This window comes from Pyxicephalus adspersus, chromosome 6 (assembly GCF_032062135.1).
Source record: "Pyxicephalus adspersus chromosome 6, UCB_Pads_2.0, whole genome shotgun sequence".
In the NCBI taxonomy this organism is placed as follows: domain Eukaryota; kingdom Metazoa; phylum Chordata; class Amphibia; order Anura; family Pyxicephalidae; genus Pyxicephalus; species Pyxicephalus adspersus.
Genome location: NC_092863.1, coordinates 86,716,946 through 86,741,154, shown reverse-complemented (window position 1 = coordinate 86,741,154; position 24,209 = coordinate 86,716,946). Strand labels below are relative to the sequence as shown.

General features: G+C 36.9%; 1 protein-coding gene across 1 annotated transcript in view; it reads right to left on the bottom strand.

Annotated features, from left to right (window-relative positions):
• The window catches only part of DCC (DCC netrin 1 receptor), a 420,583-nt gene that overhangs the window by 15,310 nt on the left and 381,064 nt on the right, over positions 1 to 24,209 (bottom strand). Inside the window, exons 21-25 of the mRNA XM_072413974.1 lie at positions 19,628 to 19,660; positions 14,406 to 14,471; positions 6,850 to 7,009; positions 3,686 to 3,912; positions 3,273 to 3,389 (exon numbers count right to left, since the gene is read on the bottom strand). Coding sequence (XP_072270075.1) covers positions 3,273 to 3,389; positions 3,686 to 3,912; positions 6,850 to 7,009; positions 14,406 to 14,471; positions 19,628 to 19,660 — 603 coding nt within the window. The remainder of the gene's footprint in view (positions 1 to 3,272; positions 3,390 to 3,685; positions 3,913 to 6,849; positions 7,010 to 14,405; positions 14,472 to 19,627; positions 19,661 to 24,209) is intronic.

Genomic DNA, 24,209 nt, shown 5'->3' with positions numbered 1-24,209 from the left:
TGGCAGCAGCTCATTTTCGATTTCTGCCTCAATGGCTATAGTAACCAGGACAAGAACAGAAGGTGAATCAACTCACCAGGGTGAAACACAGCAAATAAGACTTGGCTAGGCAATATGTATACTTGAATCATACTAGTTCTTGGTTGCATGTTGAGATGCAACTTTGGCAAAACCTTTTTTTTTCCTATTATGGATAGGATTGAAAAGGGTTAGAATCTATTCAAACTTTGCATTGAAGTCATTGGCCCATCACTGAGTGATAAGGGAGCACAGTGTTTAGTGACTGGCAAATTATAGACAAGCAAGGTAGACCTTCAGTTGTTTCAAGAGGTAACTTGACTATACGCATACAAACAATGGTAACTGAATGACAAAACCTGCAATGAATTAAGAATTATGGTAATGCTTATGCCAACTCCAACACTATATGCCCCAAATTCCTGGTGAATGATTCAAACAGGAGTTTCCCTTTAATGAATTCTAATACATCCAACATTACACTGTCAATGCAAACGAAAAAAGTCTTCTGTATGGAAAATAAATCAAACAATGGAACATATTCTTTATTCCTTATTTTCTTTTTTAAGTTATTACTGTGAGATCAGATCTGATTGAAAACCTGAAGAAATTACTATAGCTTGTTGACAATTGAATTTCTATGTGACACTAATGTTAAGAGTTTGCAAGCTGAAATGCTCTGCACAAATCATGTTGGGTTTTTACAGCTCTGCAGTTCTCCATCACAGAGGCAATTTACTGCTGCCTGTCACATTTTATATTCTGTGAATGAATGCCTTTACATCGGAAAAGAGATATAAACAAAACAGATTTGGCCTCAACACCCGCTGTATTTCCGTGTGCCATTGTTCACACTGAATCCCAGCATGCACTTTGTGAAATGGATTACTTGGTGGGGACAAAAAATTGAATTACAGTCACTTAATGTTATCACTGCATCAACATAAAGGCAAGTTTATATCAATGTGTTGTGTTACTGTTGCTGTTAAGACAGCTGATATTTGCTTTAAAGGGCTGCTTATAAAAGAACATCATGGAAGATAATGTAAAGTTACAGAAAGACACCGGGGTAAATAAAAAATACCTATATGGACTGAATTAAAGACATTTACATATATGAGAAAACATTATTAAAATGAGATTTGTCTAAAATATTTTGAGGCTTACAGATACACTGATAAAATTTACAAATATAGGTGAGAAGTTGCACCCACCAAAGAAATTGTTTTTCTTTGCAGTCCTGAAATGTATACAACCCTACCAGACAGCAGAGTCAGGGTTTCTATTGCAGTTAAATAGATCCTATCATTAAAAAAAAAATGATGGTATTATATATCATCAACTTTTTGCTAGCTGGAGGAAGGACTTGCCATCTAGTCGTGGACATTTATTTAAAGTGAAAGATGTTTTTAGGCTGCAGTGATTTGGGGCTACATATCTAAAGGTACCTACAGACAGGGGAGAACATTGACCAAACCAAACCTTTTATAGTCAGATATGAATACATAGTACGTTCAACACATAATGGAGTTACTGGAGTGCCTTGAACAACTAAATATGATCCAGCCAGGATTCACATGTGCTGTAAAATATTAATCTTGTCTACTCAGTTTGAAGAATCAGTCAAGCCTATTATTGGATTATTTAGTAAGTTGGTCTGGGCTGTCTATTGCTTGCTGGACAAGGAGAGAGGCCATGAAAATGAAACTCTTAGAAATCAGTAGATTATTTCACTTGCCTACAAAACAAAAACTATCATATACCTAACCAAAGTATGCTCATGTATAATGCTATTAACAACACACACATCTTTTGCATTTGTAATGAAATATGTTTTTAGAATGAGAGTGAAAACATACATTAACACAGGTACAACATACAAAGTCAATGTCAAAGGCATCCTTGATGGTAAGTATCAAGGCTATAAGAAATAACACTATCTATATGGAATAAAAAATAACACCTAGCTTGCCTCCATCCCATATTGCTTGTTCAAATTTAGTTTTAAAACTACCTGCCACAACATAATCTGCTCATTTCTTTATCCCAGACGAAGCAGTAGCCAATAATTTTTCCAGAAGACGGAAGGCCTTACCGCCTATGTCCTTGGCATGAACTCATAAAAGAATTGATTTTCTTAAATGCACAAGCTAGGGAATCCATATCCTGCCTACATTGACCCCATTAGCTCCCTTTCACCATTACATCACAGAGAAATACATGCTAGTGTTTTGAACAAAGAAATATTACAGCCTTCTGTTCACCCAGAAAGTCTTAAAAAGAGATTTACACAAAGGAGTGGAAAAAAAAAAGGGAAAATAAAGGTTGTTGCTTGGGAGCTTGTAAGCACTTCGACGGAAAGGTTTGACCTATTTTGCTGTCTTCTCCCCTCTTATCATTGCCATCTGCGTTCTTAAAGATCAAAAGAAAAAATTCTTTATGCGAGTCCCCATGTACTCTACATTTTTCCAGAGACAACTAATGAAACCAGCATCTTGCATAGGAGTGGAAATACACCAATGACACATTTTATCACATGTGTTTTCTCTGAGATTAAAGACAAACTCCTCTCTCTGTATTGATTTTCACATTTAGTACCAGCCTGTAGCCATCCAATAGCTACAGAACATCTGCTACCTTACCTTTAGCACAAATGACCTTTCTATTGTACGTAATCCCTGACTTATTGTTAAAGGGAGCTTGGTATGCAGCAGAATACCGGTGAGGAGTCTAACATCCAACCTGCTTCTTTTTCTGATTTCAAGTGGCAGGGCGGTGGCATCAATCAATCAAATGTTCACTTTTTCAGTTTTGCAGCCCCAAAATCAAGTGCAATCTAGCAGTCCAGAATTGGTAGTTTTTACCTCAGGCTTCTTATACAGGTATTTTGCCTGGAACGGATCTGGTTCAGGATTAAAAACATTTGCTAACAAATAGAAAATTACTTTTATGAAATCCATTCCAGGTTTGCTGGATCACCCAGCTTCACTGATGAAAGTGTATCCTCTCAAGCCTTGGAGAGCTTTTACTGATCAGGCCCAATATATGAACATTCCCACAGACTTGTTCTAAACTGTTTTGGAAAGCTTTAACAGAAAGGGATGTCCATCAAGCCCATATAAGTATATTGGTTAGATGTCCACAAATTTTTGACCAAAAAGATTTCCAGGCCTGATTTTGTGTGTTTTTTCTTCCCATTAAGGGTTGATAGTACCCTAACAGCAACCCCCACTGTACTACAATTTTTTACTTACGTGGATTGTTGGCCTGTGACTCCATTGGAATCATGAGCTTGGCCCTTGTGGCTCTCCTTGCAGCTAAAGATCGCTCTAAAGTTGAAATGTTACTTCCAACTTCATCAGTATCTGGACCTGAAGAAAATATTCATCCTTATTAATTTCACTGTCACAATTATCCATAAAACACTAGTTTCAGAAACACAAAGAAAGTATAATAATGCAATAACCTAGACCTCGCTCGTTTACATATAATAAAAATAGAGAGAATAATTCATCAAGCAGGATATTAGATAACTAGAGACATTTTTTTTACTATTGCTGACTTCCATATTCACATCTATAGACTATTACTGCAAATCATGATTGCTTTGGAAGAAATCAGAATGTTTTTTGATTCCTGATTATTTTGGCTTGTTAGTACTGCTTACCGGAATGTGATCCACTTTTGCTACCCAGCTGAGACTCTGATTGGCTGTGACTAACAGGCGTGATATCTTGGCAGCTGGGCCGAGGGGAGTCCCGCCCCTGTGTTTCTGATCCAGCTGGCTTCTCTATGTTCTTCATCTCCATTTCCTCATGGTGGATCCAAAGATCTGGAGGCCTAAGCTCCTTCTGGCTACCCTTCCGTTTACTAGCACTGTGTGTGGCCCGTTTTCTGCAAAAAAAAAATTTAAGCATTAGAAAATTAAGAAACCTATTTTAATAAGTATTACACCCTGACTTAAACCTACTCAAAATTTATTTCAAAAAGTTTTCACGCCTGAGATAAAATGTTCATTTGTTCATGTGTCTGAGAACATTGAATCTATAGCTACAATGTTATTTCTGACATTGAAATCAGTGATCAGTGATCAGTTTAGATAAGATTATAAGATCTTAGCAGAGTTGTTTGTTAGCAAACAGCGTTGAATGCAGACACTCAGGATGGACTGTGAAAACTTTTTTGATATTGATGTTGAAGAATGATGACATTTGGATTCTCAGGGGGCTGGGTGCCAGGTGCCATGCCACTTTAGCACCAGCTGCTTACTGATCCAGAGTGTAAGTTTTACACTGGAAGTCTCCTGGGTAACTACAAGGACTTTCAATGACAGCAATTCATCTGAAACTCTGCATAAAGAATGAAATATTTTTGACTTTCCAGTTGGGGATTCAGTTGGTTAGTGGAAAAAAAACTTGTCTGGAGGGCAAATATCTACAACGTCAGGTCATCAAAACATTTCACATGCTTATTATTTATCCATGGGTAGATGATACTCTTCATATCTGAATCCTCAGGGAGATAAGCTGTCAATCATAATAATATATTCAACACAGAAAAAGTCTCTAACACACAAATAACTGCACTCACATGTGTTACGTTATTATATAAATTAAGAAAAGAAAAGGAAGAAAAAAAAAAGAAAAGAAAGAAGAAAAAAAAAGACAAAAGTAAGAAAATACCAAAAAAAAATTAAATAGGTATTACATATTAAGATAAATTCCTTATATGTACATTTTAGGTAGAGTTAAAGAACTGGGCACTACCAGGTTTCCCTAAGTGCAGGATCGGGAACAGGGTGTAATAGAAACTTGATCAGCAAATCTGGGTGGCCTGTTTACAGAATTTATGTTGGGTTAGAACATTATAGTAGTATTCAGTCTTCTTTAAAAAAAAAAGTTGTCTTGTGTGACAATTTAATCTTTTGGAGAGCATGGCCTGCCAGCTAAATGTGTTTTGATTGGGTGCTTTTAGTATCATACTTCTTTTTCAATCAATGCTGTACACACAAAAGAGGGCTATGCTGGATGTCTGGAAGGCCTGACGTTTTTGAGTGGTTAAGAGAGACATATCTGCTGCTTCTCGAGTACACAACCTTGTAAAAGTCAAAATTTATGCTCTTTCCTTCCAAACATCTAAATTGACAAGAAGCTGAAATTCTGTTTCTCTTGTCTTATCTCCCCCCGTCTTGTTACCCTGCCAGCACCTGGGGAACAGCAGTCTGGGAATGTCTTCCGAAAGACGTCATCCCAGATATAATTCTTAACTAATCCAGAAACGTTTTTCTCGCTGGATGCTAAATGTGGCACCGCTGTACTGCTCTGCTGCCCAAAAAGATCCAGCCAGGATTATTTCAGGACACTGAATGGCAGGAGTTGTTTATAGGGGGGAATAAAAATAGTGGAAGCATTTGAGGAGGTTGTGAAATACAATATCTGCATAAGTATGAAACCACAGATATATAGACATCTGCAGAGTGTATTTGAAATTGTCCACATTTAAATCTTATTAGGGGACAGAAGAAAGAAGGTTTTTTAAATGACACTGTAATTGACTGATAAAATTGTTTACTTTATTAGTAATCAAAAAATGTAAAATTCATAGAACAAACAAGAACATACATGAGTATTATCATACTGATGAATAATATTTAGAGGTGAGTACTTAACTTATTTTGATAGTAGTACATTTGTATATATGAATATGGACATTTCTCCTTTCCCCACGTGTTTCACCTATTAAGGCTTTACCAGGGTATTTGGAGAGTTGGATAACAAAAGTTCAGAACTAGATCTCAGTATACCAGGTTCATTAAAAGCAGATAATCAGAGTGCCTTATAAAAAGCCTTCTTTCCTTTGTCCTCTAATAAGATTTATTATCATAACAGGCTTGGCACTATTCAGGTTTACCTGGTTTTAGAAACTACATTTCCCCTTTGGATCTTCTTTTTACCTCTATCCACATTTAAAGCATATCTTTTTTTTTTCTTTTTATAGAAAACAGAAGCAATCAATGGTAAAAAAATCATGGGACACAGCAAGCCATGTCCTACCATCCATTTGCTACTTTCAGACCAAAGACAGTATCTTGTTGATACATAACATGGTATACTTCTCAGAACTAGAGGGTGCTATTACAGGGGTACTGGTGACATTACCTTCTGCCATGTTCTCCATAGCTAAGCCCAAGTTGGAACAAGTTTTGTCTTAAATAAAAAAACAGTAGGCATCTCCTGCTTTAGTATGTGTATAGTGATGCTATTCTTCAGCTAAAGCACAGAGACTGCCAACAGGTATAAATGGACCAAAATCCAGCAGTGTCTATCTCAAAGCCAGTGGCCTTACATCTGGAGAATATACAAAGTCTGTCTATGGATGTAAATAGACCAAAAACAGACAGCCATCATCTTGCTAAGTGCATTGTTGGCACTGGCTGAAGCCAATCTCACCATATCTAATGCATTAAAAGAGTCTGGCTACAGCTACAAATGGATTTGACAACAAAGACAAGCATTACCAATTGAACTCAATGTACTGATGGAACCTTTCATATCCAAAGAGTCTAACCAGGCTTTAACTTTAAAAGGATCAAAGGCAGATAGGACCACCTGAACTGAGCAAGCTATTGGTCCATTTATGTTTTCATATTAGATTCAATTAGAAAAATAAGAAAGATTTTATTCGAAAATTTTAAATTGTTATTAACTCATGATTCATTTTCCTAATTGAAATCAATGTAAAAAACTTAAACTAATAAAGCTTTATACATATCAAGTTTTTCTAGGCGGAGTTTAATAATCAAAAGTGATCAACCAAAAAAAAATTACATACTTTCTTTGTTGTGCAGACGACCTCCTTGTGCAGATTACGGCTACAATGACTACGACCAAAATAGTGATTGCTCCGACAGTGACCACAATGATGACTAAGAGATTGCTGTTCTTCTGGGGTGTGACACCATGTGGTGGATGCATCTGTCCAATAGGAGGCTCTGGAATTTAAAACAAAGTAACTTGTAACAAGCTGTTAAATCTTTTTGAACAAATAACTGTTTTGCAGTAACAAATACAATACAATTTTGGTTTGTTGACCACTAAAACATAAAACCAAAATTAAGGTTCAACCACTTCAACCAATAAATGAAAAATATGGAATAGTCTAAAAATACAATGTCATATGAATTTACTTGGATTTCTGCCACTCGCAGTTCGGCTCGCCTTCATCAACAACAACAGTTTCATTGCTCTAGTTTTAGGTTGCAAATACAACTGTTTTTGTGGAAAATGTCATTATTTTAATACATAGTCCTTCTTGAACCACCAGAAATCTTAATGTCAAGTTCCTTGGGAAGGAGAGTTATTTAGTGCATCATGTAGCTTCAATGACAATAACATTTTGGGTTGAATTCAACAAGAAAATTGTAGGGGTAAGAGGAAGCTAAGAGAAGTCACATACTGCCCCCATAAATCATTCTAGCAATTATTGACTGAAAAGACAAGGACCATTATTACAAGAGGTGGAGTTTGTAAACAAAGGTCTATTATTTTGATGGCCATTGGCAGCATGGCAATGATAATATGGACCTTTACTGGTGATTTGCTTTTTGAATAGTATTCCCTGTCAATACTGTGTTTGTAGGTACACAGGAAAAATATATACTATAATAAACAAAATAAATTGTGTATCAGAGCTTTTTGGTCAAAATGCCATCAGCATATTCAGCAAATTGCACTGGTCATTTGTCACAGAATCTGTCTAGGCTGTTTGGCATTTTGACGTATCATTTTATGTTTAAAAGATTTATAGAAAGACCTTGCTGTCTGTGACACTGTGCTTTAGACTTTTATCCCAAACTAATGTGGAAACAATATTCACAATCAATGTGACTTTTGGGTAATGTGTTTCGGTAATTTTGCAGACCCCCATATGCATTGTTACCCTTGGCTCTTAATATTTATAAATTCATGCTTATAGTTTACTTTGACTTCTATATATTGGTGCTTGATGATTTTTGCCTCCCCATACAACATGTCTCTACTTACTGTAGCAAAGTCCTGAATGTGGCAGCCCCTTTTGTCACTGAATCCTGATTATATGGCACTTAATTTTTGCTCCCTTGCTGCACAATTGATGCAAACATAAGGCCTAATAGGAAGTCTTAAAAACTTTTTAATGTAAAGGCAATGCCCGATTAGACAACTGTCATTAGAACCAGAATTCTCATTAAAATATTTATTCTCTATTTCAGTCTGGGTGGCAACTTATTTTTAGTTGGTGAGACAATGACATTGGCAGCTTTTAACTGGCTGCTGGCCTGGCTTCTGATTGGCTGCTATGGTAGACCAACCAGAAATCAAGTTTTTAAGATGTATTAAACAACAGGAGGAGATTTGACCCAGGATAGGGGTTGCCTGTAGTTCCTTTTGGGACCTAAACAAAATGTGTTAATATTTAGAAGTAGCTGAAGTTCATTTCTTGCCCCAAGCTAAACTTGTCATAAGGCCAAGTGACATTTCATGTCAGATCCTACATAAGCTCATTTCCACTGCTCATTTGCTGAAGTCCTTCTCAGACAAATGCCGCTCTTGATGATTCTACATTTACGCAGGGAGATGAAGAATAAAGAGACATGATTTCAAATGCTTCCCTTTATCTCATCGAGAAGAAGAGAATCTCTTCAAACACTGCCACGTTCTTCTGTTTTGTGGGAAGTTGAAAGGCTGCTTGAAGACACACAGGACTAGCAGGAAATGTTGGCTTATTACTGGCATTTCAGAATCAGCCATTAAAGTAACAGTTTCTTAAACTGGCATTCGGCTCTGTTGATAGGAAGATGATAGAATGTGAATGTTACTTTAACCCTTTTACAGACTTGGGATATTGGATGAGGTTTTACAGCCAGAGTTCCAGAGTTCAAGATGGCAGGATAGCTGGTATGGTTTGACCATTAAAATGCAACTTCAGCCAAAGTATTGTATCTGCCAAATGATTTGTAATGTTGGCCAACTGTTTTCTAGGATACAAAATACTACAATTTGCTTGCTACTTGATTCAACATATGGCTAAAATCATATATATGTGAAAACCTCAAGCTGTGTAGTTTTGGAGTACAAAGCTAGGTCCATTGGGACATGGTTTGATGAGACCATACACCAAAAAATAAATTCACTGCAAAAATTTTGATTATGCATAGCTTGACTGTATTGATTATTAGCCATACAATAACGTTGTGAAATCTGCAATAGGGAACACTGATCTGCCATTTTTATACACCTTGGTGAACTGCGTGAAGTAGGATTGAAATTTTGGTAAAATATTGGAAAAATATACAACTTGACCCAATTACCAAATAAGCCCAAAGTGAGAGAGACAATCATGGCCTAATTTGTGATCATTCAATCCATATCAGGCTGGGCTAAAGAGCACTCGGTTCTTCCTCTATAGGCTGTGGACCTAATATTGGATCCCTAGAGAGGAACTTGACTTTGGGTTTTAAATAAAACCAGTTGCAAGTAATTTATCTGTAGCAATCAATGAATTCCTGCCACATCCTGCACAAACCTCCACTTAATTAATATCTTATTTCCCCACAGACATTTTGAAGAAAATTAAACATAGTATCCTGCTGCAATATTAATTTTCAGCTTGGCTAAGCATGCAGAGGCTGTTGTGTAGGCTCTGTTTGTATCCTCCCCTAATTATAAAATACATTTGTCTTTATTAATCATTATGGATTTCCTGCATTTCAATTTATATTCATATTTAAGAGTTAGTTTCCTAAGGTGCTGTAGGTAGGAGAACACATGTACTGTAATTCTCTGCTTACTATCGAATATAGGCATTGATCAGTCAGATGAAAACTTGGTAAGTGATGGTAAAAGCTTTTGCTTTTAGTATTTATTTACCAGGGAGCTGAAATAGTAGCTTTGTCTTAGTCTAAATGCCACATTTTTTAGGAAAAAATAAAACCATGACTTGCGCCCGGTCACCCTTCCACTACTATATAGATGAAAACAAAAGAACCTCAATAAAGTTCTATGACAAAGTGACAATGTCCCAACATTTCTAACAAGGTAAACAGGTACTGTATCTTCTGTATTTGTTAAAATATAATTTAATTTCAGAGAAAAAGAAATGAATGCAGCCACCACATCCAAGAACTGGTAACTGCAATACGTTACATTTTTGTTCCTGGGTTTAGTAATGCTTTATCAATAATACTGCACAGGAGGAGGTTTTTAAAGTGTCTGTAAGCTGGTTACATGAGATCAAAAGAACAAGTAAAAAGAAAATTTAGAGTATACAGCTCTCTCCAATGAGCCCAGTGGAATGGTGCAACCCCCAGGGACAGGTCACAGAACATGGGTTGCATTACATTGAGTATTGAGTATTGATCAGATCAGAGAAGTACCAGGGCTAGATTGTAGAACATTGAGTCTACAGTACCAACAATAAGAACAATAAGGTGATTGTTACAGCAGCACTTAAGAGCACTTTTTTACTACTGTAAGTATATTTTTTATTTAATATACAATCACTTAGCAGTCCAGTTTCATATTGGTGAATAAAACTTATACCGATCTGGGCCATGCACAAGCTAGCTGACCAACAAATGGAACTTAGTATATGGAAATATACATCATGATCATGTGATACATCCACAAAGCCTTGTATTCCTGCACCCAATCATAAAAGATAGTAAAGGCAGAAGGTAGAAAAGAGTTCTAATTTAGAACTAAATTGGTAAGGGGTGCTTGCATGTACTCTACACAATGGGCCTGATTTATTAAAGTTCACCAAGGCTGCAGAGGGTACACTTTCATTAGTGAAGCTGGGTGATTCAGCAAACCTGGATTGGATTTCTTCAAAGTTATTTGATATTTGTTTGCAAATGTTTTGAACCATGTACCAGATCTACTACAGGTTTTATGGATCACCCAGCTTCATTGATGAAAGTGCATCCTCTCTAGCCTTGGAGAGCGTTAATAAATCAGGCCCAATGAAATCCCAACTATGTCTCCTGTTCCAATGCACTGAAGTTTGATACTGAAAGTTATAAGGTTTGCCACAAGTGCAGGCAGTGTGTATAATGATTGCAGCCCAAACCTTCTCACTAATATATAAAAAAGCAGAGCAACATGGAGGTGAGGTAGTTCTTTTCTTCTTTACTGCTGGAGCCTAAAACCAAGAGACAAAATTTTTCACCTTGCCTTAAAACAGCCATAAAAGAACCTATGACTGCAAACCATTATAGTTACACTGTTCTCCTGGTGACACCCACATGCCATTTGTACTTCATTCAACCTCATAACACTAAATATTGAAGTTAATCATGATCTAATTTAATGAAACCGTACAAACCCCTGATACACTTTAATAACACGCACAGAACTGGGGATGAATGCAGATTCCCAGGTTAATGCTTTGTAATTTGCATTTCATTAAGAAAAGTCTCCATACAGTTATGTTGCTCATGTAGATTATTAAATTGCAAGCCTGAAATAATGTGATTAATGACCTGTTTAGGTAGAACATTGAGAGTATAGAAACAGGAAATTAGCCCTTTCCCACTCCTCTGAAAACAATGGTTCTTCTTGCTCTAAATGCTGTAATAGAGACCATCATGAGTGGTTAATTGTGGCCTAAACAAAAATTGTAAAAATGAATTTACTACCTGAATTTTTTCTGAATAGCAAGCTCTGTACCTTAAGTCTCATAGCTGTATATCTGCAGTGTGAGATCATCTTAGGCACTGCTGCCTGTAATTAGGGCCACCATCGGGGGGGCAGGCGGGGAGCAAGGGATCTATCATATTGTATTGCCTAGTGTAATGGGCCCTGTTAAAAAAGCTTGACTTTTCTAATGCTGAAACACTTGGATGTGGGGGAGGGGGCCCAGGAAGTTTACCTAGTATGTGTTAGGAGATGCTTGTGCTGTGCACCACTGCAGTATCTCTTCCCATTTATTCTGTCCAATGGTGACACGTGCAGCAGCAAGGAATTAGCAGCATCTTCTACTTTCCTTTATCTGTGAAGCCTGAAATGTATTTTCTCAGCATCCCCAGCACACACTTTGAGACGATTAGTGGTCCTGTGCTGCCAATGGCTGCGGGGGGGCTTTATAGCCTCTCTGCTCCCAATGCTCAGTGCCTTTTGTAGCATATAGCTGGGCTAATCTGTGCTGGAGAGATTTACTGTTGCTGTTTCCTGTTTCTGATCCTGAGAGTTTACGCTACCTAGACTTACCTTCTGCCTGTGACCCTGACTCAGCTTGTGTTTTGCTCTTGTGTACTTTAGTGGACGGATTATCTGTGTATGATCTCTGCTCTGTATTCTGGACTTGTCTCTATTCAATCCATGGTACTGCTTTATATGTGTATGCTCCTGGTCCTGCCAGCCCTTCCCCAGACACCATCCCCATGTAATAAGTCCTGGGGGAAACCGTGTGCTGGGAAATGGAACCAGTCTCCCGAGGCTGAGCGGGGGGGTTGGTTGCTATAGGTGAAGAGTGCGGTGTTATATTGGGGGACTGGTGTCTGGCGAGTACTGTTGCTGGACCAGGGCCTTACAGTATGGGGCCAAGAAATTTTTGATGGTTGCCTTGCTTGTGATCACTAATCTCACAAGATTTGAAGTAGGATTTGGTAATTTCCCTACTTTTCTGCTCACCGTTCTCCTTACTGGAGAGGACTCCATGAGTATCTGAAGTGAAGGATTCCCTGTTTCCTATTAATTCATTCTGTGGATCTGTACTTTTTTCACCTTTACTGGTGCTTCTTAATCATTAGTCCAGTCTTTCAAAGAGTGAGTCTGATATAAAATAAACTAAAGCTCTACTTCTTCCAAGATGTCTGTCTTTACACAGAGACACAATGCAAAACAAGGCATGGAGAAGCCTAAAAGCACTGGGCTAATGATGACTAATCCCTTGACCCCTGCTTGGGCATAACTTCTAGAATTCAGGTCTCTTTAAATTAAAAGACATCAAAAACTTATTAAATATGGAGGAAAGACTTCCAAGATTTTTTTTTTTGTTTTTTTCTAGTAAATGTATAGCTTTAACTACTATTCTGTCTCAGTGGAAAATACAAACAGCTGAGACACGATACACATACTTAGTTTACAACAGAACACCTGAAGCCTGTGACAACTACTGCTACCAGACAACTCAGATCACAGACTCCCTCGAGGATTATTCACAAAAGTGCCTGAGGCGTATGATCACTGGAAAAGCCTGTCACTGAGATACCAGCTATAATAAATAAGTAAATCAAAGTACATAAATGTTTATATAAAAACAACCATGACATGTGCCGGTGTAGATAAATTAATAATAATAACAATTTGTTCTACCTAATCATTTTACCAGTAAACCCATTATTTTCTGTAACGCCCAAGCAGTCTGATTATTATGTAGCACTTTAACCCTCTTCTAATGTCTTTATGCCCAGCAGCATCAGTGTCAGGCAATTTTTTAAAGCTACAAATAATGTAATCAATAATTAGCATTTTTTATAATATATTTTAGAAACATATAAGACCTTGTTTAATATTTTAATGACATTTATACTCTTCTTCAAAGTATTATTATAGACAAAAACATTGTTAGTACTTTCTTAAAAATAGTTTCGCTTTTAAATAAGTATTTTTTTAAATTTTATAAAAATATTACCATTTTGATTAATAATATTTGAAGAATAGATTGTAAAATTTTATTAATTTCACACTAAAAAATAAAAGTAATTATTGACAGCTGCAATCTGGATGTGATCCCCATGTCATAGCTGATGTTGGTTAATGATAATCAGCAGAGAAAAGGAGCTGTCAATGACTCCACATTTACAGGCCGAATAGGTTGTCTGGCAAAGTGACAATGCTACAAACTAAAACACTAACAGGGGTGTTTATGACAATTATCTTGTATTACTGTGTTTGCAATTTTCTTTAATTTAGAAATTGTTGTTCCAGCAGTGTTATAGGTTGTCCTAATCCGTGTCATTGTGACTTTTATAGGACCGCTTGCTTAGAATATCAATGAGGAATAAAATATCAATAAATGCATTTGAAACAAAAATTATAATGAACAATATCATTACATATATTACTTATTATTCATATAGTTATATCTATATAGTTATTCAATATTTTTATGAATTCATTTAGCAAACCATTGGTATTTGAATTGAAAAAAAAATAATTATGTTTATATGTGCTGTACAAGTGTGAGGCAGTTTTCTTCTCTGCAGAAAATATTCAATGGCCAGTTCTGGTCTGTCACATCGAGAAAACTGCACACTTCCATCATATCCCAACAATTTAAATTTCTAAATAACTTTCTCACATATACAATGTTAAAAGCCAATCAGAATTCTAAGACCAGGTACTTACCATTTAGACTACTTCTGTCAATTAAGTTTGTGTCCACTGGCCAGTATGATCCATCCCCATGGCGGCCTGTTGGAAATGAGAATAAATATAATATATAATTGATACATAGGCCATTTGGCAGTTTTAATAGTTTTAAATATCTATTCCTTCTATGTGATCAAAGTTTTCTTTACTTAAAATAAGTGGTTGTAATAAAGGTAACCCTTTCATTTAGCAGCCAGTTTCAGAAGATAAAGTTACAAAATAACTTGATATTGCATCTACTGTATATATGTGGCCTGCTCTGAGCACAGGGAGGATCAATATGGTGCAAGGATAGGTAGGTGTAGAATTTGGGAAGAGAGCATGAAGTTCAGTTTTCATAGCCAGCTATACAAAGAGTGCAATATTGAAGGTACAGTACAAAATTTTAGAACATCGGCTGGTAACTATCTGAAAATAAATTTGGTTCAATTCCATTGCAACATATATAAGTCATTCGAAGGGGATTGTATTTTTTTCAGGAAAGTTGTCACCAAATGTACTGTGCCAGTCTCTTACACATATAAAACAATATGCCAGAGCCTATGAGCAGTTCTATCCCAGCAGCCTCTATCTCTCTGTAAATATATCATGAGTAACAGATGTTTAAAATCTATAATGCTTGTTACTGCTTTCAGGCTCAAGGCCAAAGTGCAGTAGATAGACTATAAAAATGTTTTTTTTTTTGTCTTTGCTCTTAAAATGACCCTATCGGCCACTTTAGGCTTTTAAACTGAAAAGACCTAGAATCAGAAACCACACGATGCCTATGATCATTTTTATTAGATACAAAGTCTACCTAGGTGCGCCTCTCTGAAACTAGTTTCACTTTCTTATTACTAAAGGCCCAATTATAAGTTCTGCCACCTTAGACTCTCCTGTCTCATAATAGTGCCCGTTTTGGTCACTGAAACACCCTCATCCATTAGAATTGTAAGGTATAAAGTAAACTTTGCTGAATAGTAAAGTCAATCACAAGATTGGTGTTTCCCAATATTACTTTTATTACCTACCTTTATTACTACTAGCTTCCTTTTATTACTGGGACTTGACTGGAGTTCTCTTTATTGGCCATTGGACAGTGTTATTGGATATGGATATAAGAGTTGGCAGGGCTCATCCATGAAGTCAGAGGGTGCCATGCCCAAAAACAACATATAGTCAAACCATAGAAGGGCACAAAATTATCTTTTTTATTATTTTAATTATTAATGTTTTGTATTACAGTAACCAGCATGTAACTTCAAATGTCTGCTGTTTGGGAGATATAGGATTTCGTTTTTAATAGAAGCAACAAAAAATGTCCCTATAGCAGGCTTTCTTTCTCCTAATTTGACTTGCTGATCCTGCTAATAACACTTCCTATCCTTGGGTGATATTGCTTACTTACTGTACTGTATTTATGGAGAAGCAACATTGTTGCCATAGGATAGGAAGTGTAATGGGATCACAGAACACCTCCTTCCTTCTCCTTATCTCCATAGCATATGTGGAACGTCTTATGCATTGAGCTCTGTAAGAGCAATGTAACTGTGAGTGCAGCATCGACATGTATTTTATTGCAATATTACAAAAACCTTTAGTGTTGTATTGAACAGACCAAATGGGAGCAAAGAAAAGAAGTTCATTGTTTGGGTTTACATACATGTTTAAAATGCCTAAAAAGGTTCGCTTTAGGAAATCCTGTTGGAGAAAATGCAAATTGTACCATAGGAAAGATAAAAAAGAAAAATGAGCAAATAGAATAGTTGTCCCTTTTCCTTCTTCCTGTCTATATCAGAGGCTTACACTTGTTTAACAAACCCTGATGGGCCATAGAGATCATGTAACACATGACAGTCACGATACAAGTCCCTTCACTCCTTATCTGCCCATTCCACTTGATGGCTTCCATCTGACATTTCCCTAGCTGCATGTAAAAAAAATTGTCTTTATTATTATGTGAAATGATGACAGTCCATCTCATCAACGCTGTGTGCTTGGATGTAGATTTCCCCATCAGATGAAATAAGAGCACTGTCATGTTCCATTACAGAGACAGGAAGATGTATGAATAAAAGACCTGATTTGTTCAGAGTGCTACTTAAGCTATAGCTCGCTCAAAACCTTTCAAAGTCTCGACTTGGAGGCATGTCACTTTCAGGCAGCACATTTACCGCCGGATCTGTTTAAAATGCAGTGCAGGTGGAATGAAAAGAGAAGGACTTTGCAACCTTTTTTAGGTATTGGCTCCTGCTCTAAAGAGGATCTGACACTTCTAGGTACAATCACATTCTTGGTTAAAGATTTATCTATGAGGTAAAGCAATCGCTTTCTTTTTTTTTAAATTTGTTCTCATGTGATTTTTACTTATTTTAAAAACAGCATAGCTGCATATTTTCTTTCTTATTTGCATACCATGCCAACGGCAAGCAGAATGTGCTGTCACAAGATCAAGGTCTAGAGTTTATACACAGGTGGGAATTAAAACAAGAAAATGGTTAAAGTGGACCTAACATTCTATATATATATAGTACCAATATATTATTCAACATATTATAGTATACATTGACATGTGTGTATTGTGTAGGTGTAACACTGTTAGGTATTTATTACTTCTCACAGTACTCACTTGACTATGCATGTATCTGTTTCTCCTCTAGGTTTGTAAAATGTAATTTCAAACTGACTGCTAGATGGGGGAATCTGCCCTTACAACCACTACCTGAACATTCACAGTGGTGGAGAGAAAAAAATCCCTTTTGTTTAACTGCAGGGGTTAACTGTAATTTAGCTCTATGTAGACTTCCTGGAAAATAAATAAATGAAGTCTTCAAGTAGAAAATTTCTAGGACATTCTTAGGACACAGGGTTGTACAAACCAACATTTACATTTATAACAGTTTTAAAATAAACAATAATAATTATTTATTTTAAAAATCATAATGGCTGTAAAATAAAATAAAAAGAGGATTCAAAGTAACATTAGACCACACACACAGTACAAATATATTGTATATATAATTATCACGTCAATCAAGAAAAATTACAGTGGTAATGCTTTTTTTTTGTGATATTGAGCCTGGTTGAGTAAAACCCTCTAAAACTGGAGAAGATAGACTATCATGGGTGAATCTGGGTGACCCAGCAAACCTGATGTGGATTCCTTAAAACCATTTCCTAATATTTGGCAAATGTTTTCAATCCTTGACCAAATCCATTCCAGGTTTTTGGGATCACCTAGGTTCTCCTATGATAGTCTATCTTCTCCAGCCTTGGAGAGCTTTAATAAATCAGGCCCATTGTCAACACCCTGCTTGAAATGTAATAAAAAAGTCAGAGCTCCTATTTACAACAAGCCTAATGTTCAGTCTCAAAAGAACTGCCTGCACATGTGACAGCTGGCTGCCATTAATGATACATGTAACATCTTCCATAGCATTATTGGAACTGATTTATCAAAGCTCTTCAAGACTGGAGAAGATAGACCACCATAGAAAAACCTGGATGAAACCTACAATGGATTTTGTCAAGAATTGAAAACATTCGCCAAAAAATAGGAAATTAGTTTAAGCAATCCATTTCAGGTTTGCTGGATCACCAGGTTCACCCATAATAGTCTATCTTTTCCAGTCTTAGAGAGCCTTTATAAATCATGCCCAGTGTTTTGTGGAGTGTGGAAGTGATAATTGCATGGCAGCCTCACTGCCAGTGTGAATTAGCCCTTAGAAGTTTGATACCATATAGGGGGGATTCGTAGATTGGCACTTGATAAGTTTTTTTTTTCAACTATTCATATTGATGCCCAATGATCTGGGTAAACAATATGAAAAATCCTAGGTCATCACAACCTGTCCTTTTATTCAAAGTCATTGTACAAGGTATTCTGTTTATCTCACTGTTCTTTCTTTTATGAAAACATTTGTACTCTTTTTAAGGCTGTCACAGAATCTTAGTAGTTTAATTTGTTCCTAAATTGATGAACCTTCTTAAAAATGTTTTAAACTTTTTGATTCATCTCTAATAATATAAACTTAGTGATTCTTCTGCTCCCACTCTGTATGGGATTGGTGGAAATTAATACAAGAATAAATGTAGGTAACTGTAGGGGCACAAAATGGTGATGGGAACTGTAACCCAACTTTATTCTGTCCAAAACCTAAACAAAAGGCTAAAGATTTTTTTTAATGAATTCATTGATGGATTAATAATTGTTTCTATTCCTATGTATTAAGCTTTGTAACACTTGTCCAATGATTGCAAACGTTGTATGTTAACACAGCAATAATAAGTGTTGTACAAATGATACAATATCTTTGTTTAGCACCTTAACTCTATACAGATATTTCCACTGGCTCAATTAGGAGATCAATAATAAAGTGAAATCCCCTTAAAGGAGTACATCCAGTATATGCTAAATATTTGCAGTCGTCTTTTATATACAATAGACTTATCTCATATATTCAAACAGAATATATAAACTTTTTATATAAGTTTAGTATTATATATTAATAGTAATATTATAATTAATTATTATTTATCTATTAAACGTATTAACTATGACTTTTATATTATACATATGCTCATGCATAAAAAGTCAAAAACACAATTTTGGACACATCTTTGAACAGAGATTTGAGTATCACTTGACTATGGCTTTAGGAGCACAAAAAGGGCATTGGTATCCAAATTCTTTTTCGGTAATGCCAGGGATAAAGGGGGCTGGGGTTGATAGGGAAAGCCTGGAGACAATTTTCAAATATAAATCCTGTTTGTATTCTACCCCAAACACCATCTGGCAGAGAAAAATAACTTACCAAATGTAAAATCAGTAATTACATTCTGCAGTCAATGAAAGTGGTCCCGGGACCCTAAGAATTATACGCAGCTTAATTATGCTAAATTTGAAGTATTCAGAAGCATGGGGAGAGAGGAAAAATTTATTTCATACAAAGAAGCTTGACATTTTAATTGGTCCTTCAGAAAAGAGACAAAACAATTTCCTCTCAAGAATATTTACATCTCTCCCATCAAAGCTTCGGCAGCCTCCTCTGAGCTGAACATCATTAACGAGATTAATTAGCGTGTTGGCGTCTGCCTAATCAGGTGTGCGGACCAGGTGAAAACGCGGATGAGTGTCTCTAGGACTCAAATCACTGCCACACACACAGAACACAGAATTGATTTTCTAAGGAATGCTTGACAGAATGGGGCCACCGTACCTTGGTCATTAGCCATTTTGTCAGGATGTTCCACTACAAAAAAAAAAAGAAGAGAGACATTATCATTACTTTATGACAGCTCTTCAAAAAAGGGTTGACATATCAAATCAGCAGAAGTGTTAGACTTTATGGTAAGAGGCAGTCCTAACTAGCATTAAATGAAAAAATTACATTTTTAATAACTTTTTTTCAGTGAGCATTTAGAAAAGCCATCGCAGAAAGAAAAAGAACAATTGATATTGGATGACCTGGATATTCCACACTTCCTCCACTTACTGCTGTTATTATGAATGAAGTTGCCTTGCATCAAGGGGTAACACTGCTCTTGGGAAATATAACAGCAAACTATACAGTGAAAACATTACAGTTTAGGTTGCTACTTTTCATATACATTTACTCAATGGACACTACTAGTGTCAACTCACTTTTCTCTGGTATGGTCCACTGTTGTCACCATTAGGATATCATCCATGTAGCCCAGTTACTGGGTGCCTAAAGACAGGAAATGTCTATTGTCTAAAAAATACTATTTACCCCCAGTTTGCCAATCCACTCATGTAATCCATGTTATCTGGATTACTCTATATTTTGTGTTAACTCTCTGAAGTCTTTAAACCATCTGTCAGCACATTTCCTCCTCCCTTTATTTTTTCTAGTCTGTTACTGGTACCATACATTCCACAACCTAACCAACTCTTGTTTTTTAAAACTGTTGTTTTTTAAACAGGGTTCTTCCACAGGTTGCTAGGGGTTCCTTGAGCAATGAGCAGTTTGTGACTCCCAGGTATTTTATATGACACTAATGGTCTATTTGGCTATCTGTAAGAGTGACATTCTTACTAGGGATGAGCGAGAAGGCCTCTGACATCCTCGCAAAAATTTCCTCAAACTTCCGAAGGGTTCACAAAATTTCGGCAAACCGATTTTGCAGACCCATCGGAAGATCGAGGAAATCATTACAGGAGGAGGACTGCAGCTGCATTGCACTCTTGTACTCATTGTTTGCATTGTACTCCTCCTGCCTCCCCGGGCACTAGAAGTTAAATGAGGGCTTGCCTCATTTATGAGGACAGCCGCGGGACTCACGCTATCAGGAGGAGTACCACGGCTGCATCCTTCCTGTGTGCGATCCCTGGGCACTAGAAGGTAAATGAGGACAAGCCCTCATTTAACCTCTAGTGTCTGGGGAGGCAGGAGGCAAGCCCTGTGTTCCTGGATAGAGAAACTCAAACCAGGAACACATACTACAGGGCGGCAACAGCAATCAGGGGAATGGAGCAGCTCTGATCCCCTAATTGCTGTTGCAGTGCTGTTCTATGTGTTCCTGGATAGAGTTTCTCTATCCAGGAAAACAGTGTGAGTCTCCCGGCTGGCTGCTCATGAATGAATGTAGCGTGGGAAAAATCCTCTGATTTTTTCCCACGGCCGTGTTCATTCATAAACGCAAGCCGCATGACTCACTCTAAGGGAAGGAACCTTCCTCAGCCAATCAGAAAGCACTAGAGGTTTTGAATGGAGGGACTTCTCCCCATTTAACCTCTAGTGCCTTAAAAAATTAATTTGTAGAACTGTTGTGTATTGTTTTTAACCATTACCAAGGAACTGTTTTCTGCTGGCTGAGCACGGGAGAACCTGCTGACATTGTAATATATGTATCTCTTATTCTGTAACACACTTTGCAGCACAGTAATATTATGATACATTTGTTACATTTTTCTCACAGTGGATCGCATCGCAGTGGATAGAAGCCTCAGCCAATCAGAGAGCACTAGAGGTTTTGAATAGGGAGACTTCTCCCCATTTAACCTCTAGTGCCGGGCAGAGTATGTGATCCCTAGGGCACTAGAGGTAAATTAGCCTCTAGTGCTATGGGGATCGCAAACAGGAGGATTCCCAGGGCTGAATGCAGCTCTGGAAATCCTACTGTTTTAATTTCCTCAATCTTCCAATGGTTTTGCAAAATCGGTTCGCTGAAATTTCACGGACCCATTGGAAGTTCAAGGAAATTTTTGCAAGACTGCCAGAGGCAACCTCGCTCATCCCTAATGACAACATTAGCCAGCTGATGGCATGCCTAGAAAATAACACCAAATTAATATATTCAAAGGGTACAGGGCCAAGTTTCCCACACCTGGAAATGCCAGCTTTTTGAGTATTCCAGATAGGCATATTAGGAGGGGGTGGGAGCCATTGTTATGTTACAAAGCCCCTTGAGCTTTAGGAAGAGGAGCCTTAAGGCTAGATTTACACGTGCAATAATTGTCGTTGGAAAGGATCTTTCACGATCCTTTCCAAAGACTAATGACTGCACGATGCATGAATGAGTGCTGTACATACAGCACTGTTCTGCTCTTTGGAGGGAGGAGGGGGAGAACAACAGAGCGGCACCCTGCTGCGCGCTCTCCCCCTTTCCCTTTCATTACGATTGTTTGCTGCCTATCGTACATGGATCCGCCAGGATGGTCGTTCAGAAGATGGGGCACTGTACACACACCAGATTCTCGTCCGATATCAGCCCTGAGCTGATTATCAGACAAGAACCATTGCACGTGTGTACGTAGCCTAACTATTGGAATCTACAGATAATAGACATGGCAAATTATCCTATTGTGGGATAAATTATAAGGTAATAGTTAAAATGGGTCATTTGGCACAGGGGAGGACATAGGGACATGTAAAGTGCACTGCTGCACAAGGACTCCGGACCATGCTCGGTCAACAGGGGCCCCAACAAGCCCCAAGTCAGTTTGTTAGTGGGCGGGTCCTAAGTTAGTCCTGCACAGGGATCCAATGTTGGTTATGTCCAACACTGCATACTCAGTATTGCTGCACAAAATTATCGGTATTTGTTTAAGAATGCATTTGCTTTATTAACATGCATGTTTAAATCAATAAAACTGTGGTCCTAGCTACAAAATTTAGTATTGTCTGGTCTGTCCCTGGAGAGCAGGGAAAAGACGGATTGTTGTGGAGAGTCATAAGGGGACACCGATGAATATCAGCAGCCACATCCTGTCACTATTTTTCTTTGTAAACCTTAGTAAAGGTTTACTTGTAGGGTTCTTATCTGTGCTACTGCCTAAAGAAAAATCTATCTTCAGATTCATCTAAACGGAGCTGATAATGAGACTTGAATATTGACCTTATGATCAATAAAAAATCAAAATAAAAAAATAACAAGCACAGATGATCACAAGCTAAAAGTTGTCAATAGGGACGGAGAAACTCAACATTCCAAGCACAATTATTTAAGACTTGTCCTAAAGCCACTTTTTATTCAGTATCCACATCTATATCATGCTGCATAAGTTGAAAAGGATATAATGCATGCATTAATGGAAACCAGAACAAAAATCTCCCAGCAGTATACACAGTGATCTGGAATTTCAAGAAAATGACTTCTTAGGGGGAATATATGGAAAGTTTGTTTGATGAAGAGTAGCAGGTCATCTTCACCCAGCATTGTGCTACGATGACTCGATGTATTTGACTTTGATCCTTGACTCTGAATAGACCATTCTGAATAGTATTATAAGTATTATTATTAGCCTTTTTTATAGGATACTGTGAAAAATATGAATAAATTGATAAATAAATAAATGATAAATGAATGAATGATAAATAGATGATAGGATGATAGATAGATAGATAGATAGATAGATAGATAGATAGATAGATAGATAGATAGATAGATAGATGTAAATACTGTATATGTAGATAAAGGTCTGCCAATTGTATTACCAATAAGAAGCATTAGGTGGAGCTCCACATTAAAAAATGCCACTTTGACTCTGCAGTGTTGAAGTCTGCATTGTGATAAATGGAATATATATATATATATATATATATATATATATTACATTCTATTAATCATATAATATGTAGGAACAGTCAAGTTGATTTTAATTAAACCATAATTTTATTTAGCATTGGGAAGGTCATTAAGTGTTTATTGATAAAACAGGACTTCTTTTTTTGGGATGCTGGAATACGCCCCCCATCCTTGAACAAGAGTCATTTGTGCATAATAATGCTTAGAAAAAAACTCAAAATGATATATTTTAGTATGAAATATGAGTTAATAACAGCATGTACAGCACAAAAGAAATATTTTTCTGGTGTACGAAACAATTTTTCGTTGTAAGTTTTATAATAAGACAATACTAATAATTTGGAATGGCATATATTGCAAAAATGTGTTTTGTGCTATTGGTTATGTGGTCTAGGGCACAATAAAATTTCTTAGCTACCTGTAGGGGTGAGGCTTAAAAAATTGTGTGGTGTAGAATTAATATGAAAGAAAGGAATAATTAAAGAAAAATGAATAGAAGAATGAAAAGAAAAGCAAAATGAAGTTAAGGGGGGGGGGGGGGAAAAGGAAGGTAAAGGATGGAAAAGGGTAAGAAAAATGGAATTATGGAAGTGGAGTGAAAGAGACATTCACATTAAAGAAAGAAGGCTAGTATGTGTGTGTGGGAGTAGGGTACATACAGAAAGAAAAAAGTCTTCTGTTGTGCATTATTTTCCAAACTTTTACAATACAGAAATCGCAACTGTAATGCTTAAGTATAATGCATATATA